Raw genomic sequence first — 14,087 nt, forward strand, 5'->3', positions numbered from 1 at the left:
AAATATATAGCAATGCAGCTGTGAAAGATTCTTGGGTCCAAAAGATAGAGTTCAAAAAACTAAGTTTTCTACATTTATAGTGAGAAAGTTTTTAATTATATAAACCTCAATTCCCCATAATAATGGTTCAAATCACAGTCATTTTGTTCTCTTACGAATTAAACGTTTTTAAGCTCTTTTATTTTCCGCTAAACTACCTTATAACAAAGAATACCATCTTGATTTCACACATACTTACAATATATGGATACAGAATACATATTATTATGATACATGCACAGGGAATATTCAGAAGAAAAAAAAATAATATAGAAATGTGTTAGAGAAGAATTACAGTTATTGATAAATTAATCAAAAATTCCAAGCTTTAATTCCTCAAGCAAGGATATAAATACAGAAATTTTAACTTCAATGGAAATGATTTTAGATGAAGAGAAGGAAACTTGTAACCTCCAAATGAAGCAAATATGGCACTGTGAAAACTAACTTCCTATTATTAGAAGATTGAGTAAGAGTATGATATATTATCATTCATACTGTGTATGTATCAGTAGCACTAGCTGTTATATTCCCCCCTAAATTAATTTGTTACGAAAGTTTTTCTCGATATAAGCCAGCCTATGAAATGTCGTATTCAATGTATAGGGGGTCTACTTGACGTGTGTGGAAAGTCAGTGAGTGATTACAAACGAAACTCGACCCCATATAGCTAGGACTCCTGATGATCTCTTTGATCAATGTTGTCTATAAATATGTGTCAAGAGTAACTCCTTGAGATATAAACTCAAGCAAATCAATTTAGATACAAAAATACATACAAAATGATGTTGCCAACTATTAGTGCTGTGATATTTCTCACTTGCATTACCATCTTCAATGTCTTTCCCACCAAAGCCAATGACGACGAGTTCAAAACTTACATCGTTCACTTAACTTCTCCTCAAGACCAAGTGTTACTTCAGCCACATGAGCTTGAAGCATGGTATAACTCGCTTTTGTCAAAAGTAGCTTTGGGTTCAAACCAGAAACCAAAGATGGTTCATGCCTTTCACCATGTGATTACAGGATTTGCTGCTACAATGTCTCCAAACCAAGCAAAGGTGATGGAGAATTTGAATGGAGTTGTATCGGTGAGGCAAGAAAATGTCTATGAACTGCATACAACTCGTTCAGCTCACTTTTTGGGCCTGCGCCAAAATTCAGGTTTTTGGAAACACTCTAACTTTGGAAAGGGGGTCATAATTGGGCTTCTAGACACCGGAACTACCCCTGGACATCCTTCATTTGACGACAAAGGCATGCCCACTCCACCAGCAAAATGGAAAGGCAAATGTGAAGTGGCCGGGTGTAATAACAAACTGATTGGACTTAGAAGCTTTCTTCATGGAACTTCTCCAGTAGATACAGATGGCCACGGGACACACACTTCAAGTACTGCGGCAGGGAATTTTGTAGAAGGTGCTAATGTATTTGGAATGGCGAATGGTACGGCTAGTGGGATAGCACCACTTGCGCACGTGGCCATGTATAAAGTTTGTGACTTTTTTTGTGACGAAAGCGCTATCTTAGCAGGCATGGATGCAGCTATTGAAGACGGTGTTGACGTGCTTTCAATGTCACTTGGCGGACCTACGTCGGCCTTTTATAAAGATTCTATCTCAATAGCTGCCTTCACTGTCATGCAGAAAGGAATCTTCATGAGCTGTTCAGCAGGTAACTTTGGGCCTCACAATTCATCGTTGTCAAATGTCGCCCCGTGGGTTCTTACAGTTGGGGCTAGTACCATTGATAGAAGGATAAGGACAACAGTGAAATTGGGAAACAACAAGCTACTTAATGGTGAATCGTTATACCAACCCAAGGAGTTCAATACTCATAAGCTTCGGCCTCTTGTTTACCCTGGAAAAGATAATCCAAAGGCAGCATACTGCATAGACGGGTCACTGGACCCCGCTGATGTCAAGGGGAAGGTAGTTTTCTGTGATGTGGGCGATATTGACAATGTTCAAAAGGGCCAAGTAGTGAAGGATGCTGGAGGAGTGGCCATGATTATTGGTAATGATATTACTTTTGGTGACAGTATAGCAGCAGAGGCTCATGTTCTTCCCGCATCATATATTGGTTACAACGAAAGCGTTGAGGTTAAGAAGTATCTAAATTCAACTCCCTCACCTGTTGCAACTATCCTTTTCTATGGAACGATAACCAACTTTAAATCAGATCCAGAGGTGGCTGCGTTCTCTTCAAGAGGGCCTTGTCTTGAAAGTCCTGGAATCCTAAAGCCAGATATCATCGGACCCGGTGTTGACACTCTTGCAGCTTGGCATGAATCTGTAGACAATAACACGAGAACAAAAGCAACATTTAACGTGGAACGTGGCACATCAATGTCTTCTCCTCATCTTGCAGGTACTGCGGCATTGCTCAAAAGAGCCCATCCAGAGTGGTCTCCTGCTGCTATTAAGTCCGCAATGCTGACCACGGCGAGTCAAGTTAGCCGTAAAGGACCCATTGCAGATGAACGTGGGCTTCCTGCTGATATATTCGCCATCGGCTCAGGTCACGTGGCACCAACAAAAGCCAGCGATCCTGGGCTTGTTTTTGACATCCAACCTGATGACTACATTCCATATCTTTGTGGGTTAGGTTATACAGCTAAACAAGTTGGGATGATTGTTAAAAAGACTGTTAGCTGCTCAAAAACCATACCAGAGGCCCAACTGAATTATCCTTCCGTTTCGGTATCTCTAAAAAGGGGTGATAGTAAAGCATACACAAGGACAGTCACTAATGTTGGTCCCCCACAATCGGTTTACAGTGTCAATGACTCCTCTATACCGGAAGGTGTACGTGTAGATATGTTTATCGAAAATGGGGATGGTTCTCAAGAGCTAAGCTTCAACGTGGTGCACCAAAAGCAAACATTCAAATTAGTATTTACTCGGGATATCAAGGATAAGAAGAAAGGTCCATATGGTCAAGGACATATAACTTTTGTATATGATAAATATTCAGTTAGAATCCCACTTTCGTTCAAATTTGAATGAGCTAAAGAGGATGGACCAAAATGCATGTAATAGTTCTCTGAAACTATGACAACTGCTTGTTAACAACTATATACTGTATAATAGAATATGTACAATAAATGAAAAATGCTACTACATTTTTAATCTTTAATCCAAACATATTCCAGTTCAATATTACTTGTTCTGCCATACCATATCAACTGCATAATGAAACTTGAATGAACAATTAGTTTTCTAAATCATGTTCGAAACATCAACTATTATCATCATCATCAAATGAACAACAAAACAAGGATTAGTGAACAAGTTGACTGTTGTCACTTGTTACCACCCTAAATAAAAAATGTGTGCCATTTTCTCTCTAACCATAAACCCAATCCGCACATTGTGTCACCTCTAGTATCGAACATAGTTTTCCTATAGACGTTGGCCTCTACAATGTCCATAGGATGTCACCTTAACAAAATTGATTTCAACTTTGGATTCGAGCTTAACATTTGTAGGTACTAAGAATTGAGCCTTGGAGAGTTGGAGTGCAAATGCAGTGAGAAAAATTTTTCATAGCCAAAAGTAGTAGTGATTAATTAAACAAATCAAATGCAACATACATCTATAAAGTGCTATAACAACAATGAAACTTCATCTATTCAAGAACCAACACTACATCTGTAACTACACAACTCACATGATTCTCAATAACTGTGATGGGATCCGGTTTCAATAGCAAATTGATATATTCTTTCTTTCTACAAAGGTGATTACATTTTAACAGCAGAAACCGGAATCCTAAAGCCAAAAAATCAAAGGCATAATATACCTAAAGGCTTCAACTCTCTCTTGGTTCGTTTTGTAGGTTTTAGAGTTGCAAAGCTAAATCAGGTTGCTGAGAATCAACCATCATACCAGTGGATTGTCTCACAGGAGACCCCATTGACTGGTACCCGATATTTAGATCAGGCGGGCGCGATTCTTGTTGCTTTGGCCTTGATTGTATCTGCATGTGAGGGTTAACACCTCTCCAACTAGATGGTACCTGAAATCTTGAAAGATCTGTGGTTACCACTTGAGGAAAACCGACATTTCTGTTTTGGGGTTGACCATCATTGAGCATTCTAACAGGTTGTGGGACAAAGCCATAGACTGGTTGTTGGCAAGTGTTGAGCTCACCACGAAACCGTGAGACTTGAGGTTGGTGGTGATCACGGCTCGAGCTATATAAAGAATCAGGTGATGATACCGGTTGTTTGTGGGGGTTCATGTTTTCTGCCGATGGTGGTTTCAGAAACCCTGTCGCTCCTAATGACATCCATGCCTGAGCAGCGGTAAAGGCAACATTGCTTGAATCGTCTCTCTTAGAGCCAATTTGGGAACTGTTTGAATGGGAGTGTGGAGTAGATGAAGCAGCATTGTTTGACTCCTGTCTTCTCAGGTTAAAACCAAAACCATTTGAGTTGGTCTGCTGGTGATGACCTTTCTGAGCTAGCATTTTCATCAATTGAACCGGGTCGCTAAGGGCCTGTGGTTCCTGTTGACGGGTCACACTGTCCGTAGGAATCGTTCTATTACAATCCAGACCAAATGGTGCCGGATTTCCTTTAATGTTACTGTTGGGGTGCTTAAAAGATGGCAAGGGCGCAAGGATTTCGTTTTTAACTGGTTTTGACTGTCTGGGAGATGGGATACCAGAAGCATTAGAAACCGGTCCTTTTGCAACAAAATCAGAAGCACTTAAATGCATAGGAGGTGGATGATTGAGTTCAACTTGTGGTGAGCCCCCCTTTTCCGGTGTTGTGTAGTTCCTTGAAGGTGATCTCTGATGCAGAAAATTTGAACTAGAAAATGCAGGATTCGCTTGCAAAGAAGAAAAGAAAGGTTTCGGGCTCGGGCTCAGGCTAGGGCTATGATCTTTATTGGCTACCCTAGGAGACTCTTGCTTAGCAGTGATCGGGTTAACAAATAATGGCAATTTATGTGAATGGGGCGTACCATCCACAAGGCCTTTAGGAGTTCTTCTGTCTTCTCTAATATCCGAAGCAATCTTGGAATGTGAGTGAAAATTGGGTTCTTTCAAGATGCAATTTTCAGGCGTTAGGACAGGAGTCGAGAGTGGTTCATATTCTCCTACCCATCCACGGCCAAATTTGACATCTTTGGGCAATGCTTGCTCTATTGACTGAGAAGCAACTTTCCAAGCAACGGATCCGAGAGTTGCAGCAAAACGAGCCAAACTTCTAGCATAGGAATGCTCTGCATGAAGCCCCACCTGATGTCCAAAAAATAACAGTTATGTAAGTGAGCAGAGTAGCAGACAAGGACCAACAAACAGGAGAATATTCAGGAGTGTTTGGATGTGCGTTTTGAGAGTTATTGTGTATTAAGTTATCAAATCAGGTAATCTCTTGAGCTTATATGTGCATAAGACAAGATAGTCTTTCGTTGAGTTTCTCCTGGACTGGTAATAATCAGATACTCAACTGCATAAATGTTTGATAAATATATATATCTTCATTATTAACAGAATTATTACCAATGAAGATGAGTTGAGAAGGCTTTAGATAGTGGTTAAAAAGATAAACAAGTCATTTTAGTTTTCCCTAAACAATTCATTGTTATTGCAAATGGTATGAAAATGATCAGGGTTACTTAACCCTATACATAAACTGATTACTGTGACTAGATAACCAGTTTGATAACGCACATCTAAACATCTCAGTAGTGTTATTGTGACATACAGGAATGAACTGCTTGCTTTCACCCTCGAAGGTTAACAATACAGAGTCTGAATCAGTTTCTGGTTCAAGTGATGTGTTGTATGTTGCACGTCGATTTTCATCAGGTACAGATGGTTTCCTTCCAAGTTTAGATGCAAGGCCTTTTCCTGAAATACAGCATAGTGTAAAATATATGCAGGCACAAGAAACATGAAACATTCAGCAACAATTACTCAAATCTTGCATGAAATCATATTATAACATGGAACTATAGAAGCGTAAATCAGAGTATACGTATATTGGATGTCGTTTGCTGTAAATTTGGCAGTAAGTCAGAAACTATTTACAATCTTTCTCAAATATACTCTGGAAGATATAGCTAAAGGATGTCTAGATATGACTAGAAATCACAACAGCCCGTTTTCTTATAATTGGATTGGGTAATTGGTAAAGTACAATTTATAAAAAAAATCTTGTAGAAGGAAACGTGTCAACTACTTAAAACGTTGACCATTGACCATAGTGAATTTTTAATGCTTAAATTCTTCTAAAATATTTTATACAAGAAGTTATATTCTTACTTATATAGTTTTCCTAATCAGATTTGACACTATGTATCTGTAAACATCTATAAGATTTCTACAGAGAATGATTCAGGTAAACCAAACCAGCCGACTCAACCTGTTATGAGCCCACAAGAAGAATAATTGCGTCTTGACATGTTGTCCAACCCACTCATTTTAGCACCTCTATAAACTTTTCAATAAGTAGATGGTTTTGAATAACACAAGGCTTCAACATCAGCTTTTCAAACTAGTGATGCAAATTTCACCTTAGTTACAAACATAAAATAGAGACTGTTTCAAGATTCATACAGCTAAGGTAAAACATAGTTTTTGAACCTAACACCAAGATCTTTACAAACATGGAGAAGACTTAAGGGGAAAATAAAAGAATTAATGCAACGGGGTACCTGATTGTGGTTCTTGATCTTTATCCGGATTGTTATCGGCCAAAGAAGAGTTTCCGGCAACCGGCACCTCACCACTATTTGTCCTTAGGAGAGTCTGGGCAGATGAACCGCTAGGTAATTCTCTTGCCCTAAAAATGGAACCAGATAGGGTTTCAGAGCCCACACGGTTATTGGCAGATAAACCTTTCGAGACTTCTCCTGTTCTACCAACGGAACCAAAGAGGGTTTCGGAGCCAACAGGGTCCTTGGCAGATGAATTTTTGGGGACTTCTCCTGTTCTACCAATGGAACCAGAAAAGGTTTCAGAGGCAACAAGGTCCTTGGCAGATGAACTTCTGGGGACTTCTCCTTTACTACCAATGGAACTAGAGAAGGTTTCAGAGCCAACATGCTTCTTGGCAGATGAGCCATTTAGGGCTTCTCCTGTTTTGCCCACGGAACCGGAGAATGTTTCAGAGCCAACATGATTCTTGGCAGATGAGCCATTTGGGGCTTCTCCTGTTCTGTCCATGGAACCAGACAAGGATCCAGAGCCAGCACGGTTCTTGGCAGACAAACCATTTGGGACTTCTCTTCTACCAATGGGTAAGTATCCCGAGCTAACAGGATCCTCTGCATTCAGGGCCACTGACTTTTTCAATTGTTTCTTAGGTAGTGAGAAACTTGGTAATGTTTTCTGCTCTAATCTGGGTTCTATCTCTGATCGATCAACATTACTCCTTAGCCTCTGGAATCTCAGTTTCGCCTGCTCTTGAATAGAGCTTGCCTTCCCAAATTATTAATGTGGTGAGATAAAAGAACTGAACACGAAGCTAAAACGGAAGGAAACATGAGAACTTCATAGTGGATACCTGTTTATAGTAAATTGTATCCGGCGCATTGTATTGCATTGCATTTGTGCAAATCAGAAGCACGTCACTCTGTATTCAAGAAAACCACCTATTAATCTTCTTTAGATAAATTTTGGCAGATGAAAAAGAAGGCAGCTATGAATTTTCAATCACTTCCCAGTTAGGCCTGACATTAATAGTTATTCTATGTGATATACATATACAATAGAGTTAACCATCTTGCACTGATCCAGGGCCATTTTATACCAGTATGACAACATACACTAAAACAAGATGAATCCGAAGAATACCATTGTATTAAAAACCAACCAACTTAGCTTCAAGATATTTGACTTCATACCCCCTTAAACTTTTTTTTTTTGGCATCCAAGTCATTAAGAAAAGAAGAAAACAAACTAACCTCAAACTCTTTCAACGTTAGATACAATCCCTTCGCAAGCTTTTTCCTCACCGTGGCAAAGTCCATGGGATGCTTGATCACATCATAATAATCAGGAAGCTGATAACAAACAACAATGTCCATCAAATTCACAAGAAGATAATACCCCAAAAAAAATTTAGAAACTCAAAATTACCTCATCCGGATCAACTGGGGCAGCATAAACCCCATAAATATCTTTTCTGCCACAATTAAACCATATCAAATTTACACACCGAATAACACCAATTTTAAAGTCTAGCCCAAAATAACAAATATGTCACAGATATTTAACCATCAACACTTACTTTTGAAGTTTGTCAAGAATCACCTCTAGAGTGTTTTTATCCCGCAAATCTGACTCCTTCCCTAAGTAAAAATCCCAATGAACAATTTACAACAACTTAGCAAAATTATGACACCAAAATAGTGAACATTAAACAGAAACCGATTTAACAAACCTCGATCGTAATCCGACCCTTCCACTTCTTCTTCTTCTTCCTCATCATCTTCATCCACATTACCTTCCCTTATCTGTCAATAAATAAGCAACTACATTAAAATTAAAATAATCAATAAAAAAATATATAGTAGCAAAATATAGCCAGCACAGACCTATACATACAGAACAATACAGAGAGAGAAGAGGGAGTGTCATGTAGAGAGAGAAAGACATAGATTGGCGGAGAGAGAAATGTGGATAGCCAACGTGTGCTTAAATAGATTCTGTTTCAGTTATAAACTGATTTTGTAGAGAGTTAGTTATTGACAGTTACACGCACACCATTCTCCCCTTCCCCCAACACTCTCTCACTCACAGTCTCACACACATATATACCGTTACAAAATTCACATATATATAGACACATTGTATGTATTTTGTAAGTATTTTAATCTGATCTTAATCTTAATAATAAGAAAAAACTGTTGGTCTTGAATTCAATTTACAAATCAAAAGCTCCAATTTACCACAAAATTCAAAAGGCTTTTCAGCTTTCCCACAAAAAGAAACATTTCAACTTTCACACCACACCCAATTCAGTTACTCGTATTACTTATTACAGTAGTAATAATAGTAAAAATAAAAACAAAACAAAACAATTTTGGTATTATTAGGGCAATGTGCAATAAAATTTTGCACATAAAACCGTCTTTTAAAAAAAAAACGAGTAATTTTTTACCGCCATTGTGCCGAGCAAACTCCAACAACTTTCGATTTTAAAGTCAATCGACTAATCATAAGCTCAATTTACTTGAATCCGAAAAAAGTGGGCAGTTATTATAACTGAATACACACTGTGCTGTATGAATATACATATAGATACAGATCTAACAAAGTCATTAATTACCTTTTCAATCCCAAAATCATCATCAACTACTTTTCTTTTCTTCTTAAAAATACGGTCATACTCATCGCCGTCGTCGTCATCGGAATCATTTTCGTCCTCGGAAGACGACCGAGCTAAAACCGGCGGCGCGTGATACACGCGCCGACGTGACACGTCATCGTCGACGTCATCACTAAGCAATAATTTGATTTTCTTTTTCTGTCTCCTTCCAATATCAACATCTTCATCATTATAAAACTCATCATCATCAACATAATCATTTATGTCAAAGTTATACCTAACGTTCCGGCGCCGCCGGCCACTGCTCCGTCGGTCAACCGGCGCCGCCGGCGAGTGAGCTCGATCTGTTTTGTTACTATGTTTTCCTTTCCTCTTTCTTCTCACGATCTGGCCCATTTTTTTTAGCTCTCAAAGTTTTATCTTTCTCTCTCTATATATCTATTTCTGTATCTATAGGCTGCTGCTTCCTACGAGTATTTTTTTTTCCTCTCTCTTGTTTTTATTTTATTTTTATTTTACTACTAGTGGTAGTGTGTTACAGACAGAGTATTATTTCCCTAGGTTTTACCGAACCTGATTCCGAACCTTGGGTTCGGGTTTATTACCAGAAGCTATTTTGTCTTTTCCTTTGAAAAAAAAATATATAAAGGTTTGAAAATGAACAAAGAAAATTTGAATTGTTTTGGAGCTTTTATTACTTTTGTGACCACTTCAATGTTTTCGACTAATTTTTCTATTCCGACAAAACATCAAATTTCTCACATTATAAATCGAATGCTACATTGCTCCGGTGCTACCTAAAAAAATTTCATTTTCAAATTAAAAATTTAGTTGGTAAAATCATAAATATGTCTTACATGTAAATTTTATAAACAATTTCTTGAACAAAATAGTCCAATGCAAAATTGTATATATGTTGTTTATTATGTTCAAGAATAAACACAAACGAATAATAATTTAATATTAAATATATATATATATATATATAAAAGATAAACCTTAATTCATAATTGGAAAATTATGGACTTTTAGATAAAATTCAACTTTTAATTATAATCGTTAGATCAAATGATGATTTTATATACCGTTTTGAACTTTTTTATATTTAATTTTATTTTAATAAATTTACATGATCAGTATTTCCTTATTTAAATTTGTAGACATTAATAATTAATGTTTTTAATGATATATTTAAGAAAACTAATATTTTTATATTTTTACATTATTTTTCATCTTTAAAATTAATTTTTGATTTTTGTTAAATAAAATTTTCTTTTTTAATGTAATACGTTTTTGTTAAATTATGTTTTTGTATAGGATTTTTTATCATATGATGTAATAAAATTTAATTATACGTATTTAATTTCATATCATTAATATCTTATTATTTTTAAATTAATGTTTTGAAAATCGGACCGGGTGTTAAACCGGTCTTCTTAATAAAGAACTAAAAAACAAATATATAGTTTATAGTAACCTATCACAATTATATACAGAGTATAAAAAAAATAATTGTATGGAAATTGCAAAGATATTATGCATAATTTTAAATTAGATTAACACAACATGCGATTGATAATTAAATTGCTTAATAATTTTAATGGATAACTAAATTATTCCAGCAAAATGTTAAAATACAAGTACAATGACAATGCAGACATATTCGGGTGAATAAAAGACATCCAAACAAGCGAAAACCTTACTTAGCGACATCTCCAATACATGATTTATCCATTTTTCAACTGTCTGCTCACTATTAACCGGAACCTCAACGACCACTAATGTAACTTCATGTTTTTTAGTTGTTTATTTATTATTTGATTAAATATTTATCAATTTATGATATTATAAAAATTTAACATGTCATTAATTATGTATATTTTCCGCGTCTTACGTGGGGTAATAATCTAGTTACAATGTAAGTCTAACAATTAAAAAAAATATGTATCTTTTTGAAAATAGAAAGTCTAAATGTTATACGAATATATAGCATGAACACGCGTCCGTCCTGACAACTCTTTTGAAGACTAACAAACAAGTATTGTTAGATCAGCCGTTTGAGTCCTCCGATAAAGGCTGTTTTGGATTCCACCAAGTCATAATATAGCAAGTGATGGAGAAGTGACCTGCAGTCTCGACCTCATCATCATAGATCAGACATAAAATAGAATCAAGTTAGGTCCACACCTGTCACGTCAAGATATTGTCTCGTTGAGAGTCTTCCTTTCAAACTCTTATGTCGGTTTATATTGGCTTTAGTAGGAGGCTAGGAACCAATGTTCTATAAAGTTTTATCAGTTGTAGAAATTAGGAAATATGAGTCGATATGTTTTTTTAATGCTAACAAAATAATTTTACGAAATTAAGACTCTAATAAAAATACAAATTATCTTTCAACACGTATTACAAGATGTTTATAATATATATATATATATATATATTAAAGCCGGTAATTTGAATTTTATTTTTTAAAAAGATATGTATTAATGTTTGTGATTGTTAGAATGTTGAGCCCAACATATATAATCATGGTGAGAAGGATGAACTCCCCATACGATGCCAATGCTTTAGAAACTTATTTAAAATGATATAACATTTTACATATTATAATTGTCTTTGAACTCTTATTTTTCCCCATTCCAAAACTATTTACATGAAAGGATATTATCAGTAAGTTCGTGTTGGATTATTGCGTACATTTAGTTATGGCACCAAAGAGAGAAACAAGTGTTGGTGGGTCTACATCCCACTACAAATTTAAGAGGTTTTTGAAAACGGGACCCACGTGACCCTTCTACTTTCCAACTATTGGCTAACACGTAATGACGTTGATGATCATTTCATATGGGATTTACCTTTACGCTTGAAAAGTACATTAGTTACGGGAAGAAGAAAGGAGATATTCTGCAAAACATTGTGTTCATTATGTGTTGGTGCAAGATCAGCCCCTCTTTTGGTTTCTATCAGGATTTGTTCGAGATTCATTCTCAGCCGGGATATGGGAACACTACAAATAATGATGCGTTTGTCCACACTTTTAGTCATTGTGAACAAATTAAAATTTTTGTCATGTTTTTATGTGTGTAAAAATATATAGAAATAAAAGTGTATGGAATCTCCACACCAAAAAGTATGTAGAACTAAGTCGCGTTTGGTTCACCGATTTTGATGGAATTTGATGGAATTGGAATGAGATTTCATTCCTTAGTATGTTTGGTTGTGCAAAAAGGAAGGAATATCATTTTAATGGAATGTAAACATTCCATCATTTGATGGAATCTCCATTCCTTAAAGATGAGAGAATTAATCTCATTTCATTTGTTACTTGAATCTTCAAAAAATCAAAAACATTCCGTCAAATTTCATTCATTTAAATTCCAATTCCATTGTAAGATTTAATTTATCCTAAAAACATTCTGTGAACCAAACACGCCATAAAAGTTCAAACTTTTTAGTGTGAGCTTTCATAATTATTTTGTAACACCTCATTTGTCTACGCTAACTTTTTAGTTACCGTGGACAAATGATGTGTTACAAACTGATTATGAAAGTTTACAATAAAAAGTGTGAACTTTTAGTTCTACACACTTTTTAGTGTAGGAAAATTTTTACACACTTTTAGTTCTACATATTTTTACACACATAAAAACGTGACAAAATTTTTAATTTGTTCACGCTAACTAAAAGTGTGAACAAATGCAACATCGTTTGTAGTGGAAAAAGAAAGGAAAGATTGTGCAAAACATTATGTTTCTCTACGTGCAGGTGCATTTGAAAATCATGCAGCAATAAGAGATTCAAGAACGGGAAGATTAATATAGATAAGATTCTCCACGATATCCTAGCTACGGGATTTTTGTGTTATAAGTATAGAAGTAAAAATTATACGATTACTTGGAATGAATGGTGTAAAAATTATGTGATGTAAATATGTTTATGTCCCTGTAATCTTTGACACTCCACTATTTGATGGTTGTGGTCACTTGTGGCCTACAGTGAATAAAAGTTTATTTAAAAAAAATGCCTATTTAAACTTGTTAAAATTATAGATATATATAGTAACAATTTATATGAAAATAACAATTATTGGATTAAATTAACGCTTATTAAATATATTTTGTGATTATTATTTAAGAAAAATTGAGTTATCAAATACATATTAACTAATGGTCCTGAAACACTGGTTAAAAAATCTCATTTCATATTAACTAACTAGATTATTGTCTCGTGTAATACGTAAATCCTTTTATCTAACTAAGAGATAATAGTTTTTCTCTTAGTTGGCATTTATAAAAATTTGACAGTTAGGATTTTTGATTACTTGTCATTTTTGTGTTATTTGTTTTATTTTTATACCATTTATTTGAAAAAGGGTAAGTGGATGGCCACCATCTGGAGTCATGTACCTATTGGTACCTAGCGCGTTTACCGCACATACGCATGACTGGTGAAAACCCCTGCAGACTTGGTTTGGGACGAGATTCGAACCCGGGGCGCATAGCCCCCATTTTTAGGGGTACGGTACTACTGAGGTTTTAACCCCATTTTTATACCATTTTATACCATTTATTTATAACATTTATATATGTAGCCATGTCATTATTGTATTTTTAGTGATTAGTCAAAATCTAAAAAGGTGGTATCCGTATAAATGACTTTTTGGTAACAAAACTTAAAGAATTAGTCAAAGTATATCCAATTCAAAATATTTCGTTTCATGTAAAAATCTTTTTAAATTATTCCAACTTTTTTACTTAGT

General features: G+C 35.5%; 2 protein-coding genes across 2 annotated transcripts; one reads left to right on the plus strand and one right to left on the minus strand.

Moving 5' to 3' along the window:
* Positions 1-783: 783 nt before the first annotated feature.
* Positions 784-3,061, plus strand: LOC122611195 (subtilisin-like protease). Its single transcript, XM_043784178.1, has one exon. The coding sequence runs from the start codon at positions 822-824 to the stop codon at positions 3,045-3,047; it is 2,226 nt and encodes a 741-aa protein (XP_043640113.1). The 5' UTR covers positions 784-821; the 3' UTR covers positions 3,048-3,061.
* Positions 3,062-3,580: 519 nt separating this feature from the next.
* On the minus strand, positions 3,581-9,856 carry LOC122611361. The gene is made up of 9 exons (XM_043784382.1): positions 9,329-9,856; positions 8,441-8,513; positions 8,288-8,348; positions 8,137-8,182; positions 7,962-8,060; positions 7,562-7,630; positions 6,711-7,476; positions 5,759-5,904; positions 3,581-5,289 (listed from the first exon to the last, which is right to left on the minus strand). Exons 1-9 carry the CDS (start codon positions 9,722-9,724, stop codon positions 3,883-3,885), a joined length of 3,063 nt encoding a protein of 1,020 aa, XP_043640317.1. The 5' UTR covers positions 9,725-9,856; the 3' UTR covers positions 3,581-3,882.
* Positions 9,857-14,087: the final 4,231 nt, after the last annotated feature.

The sequence above is a fragment of the Erigeron canadensis genome, chromosome 8, assembly GCF_010389155.1.
Source record: "Erigeron canadensis isolate Cc75 chromosome 8, C_canadensis_v1, whole genome shotgun sequence".
Taxonomy (NCBI): Eukaryota; Viridiplantae; Streptophyta; class Magnoliopsida; order Asterales; family Asteraceae; genus Erigeron; species Erigeron canadensis.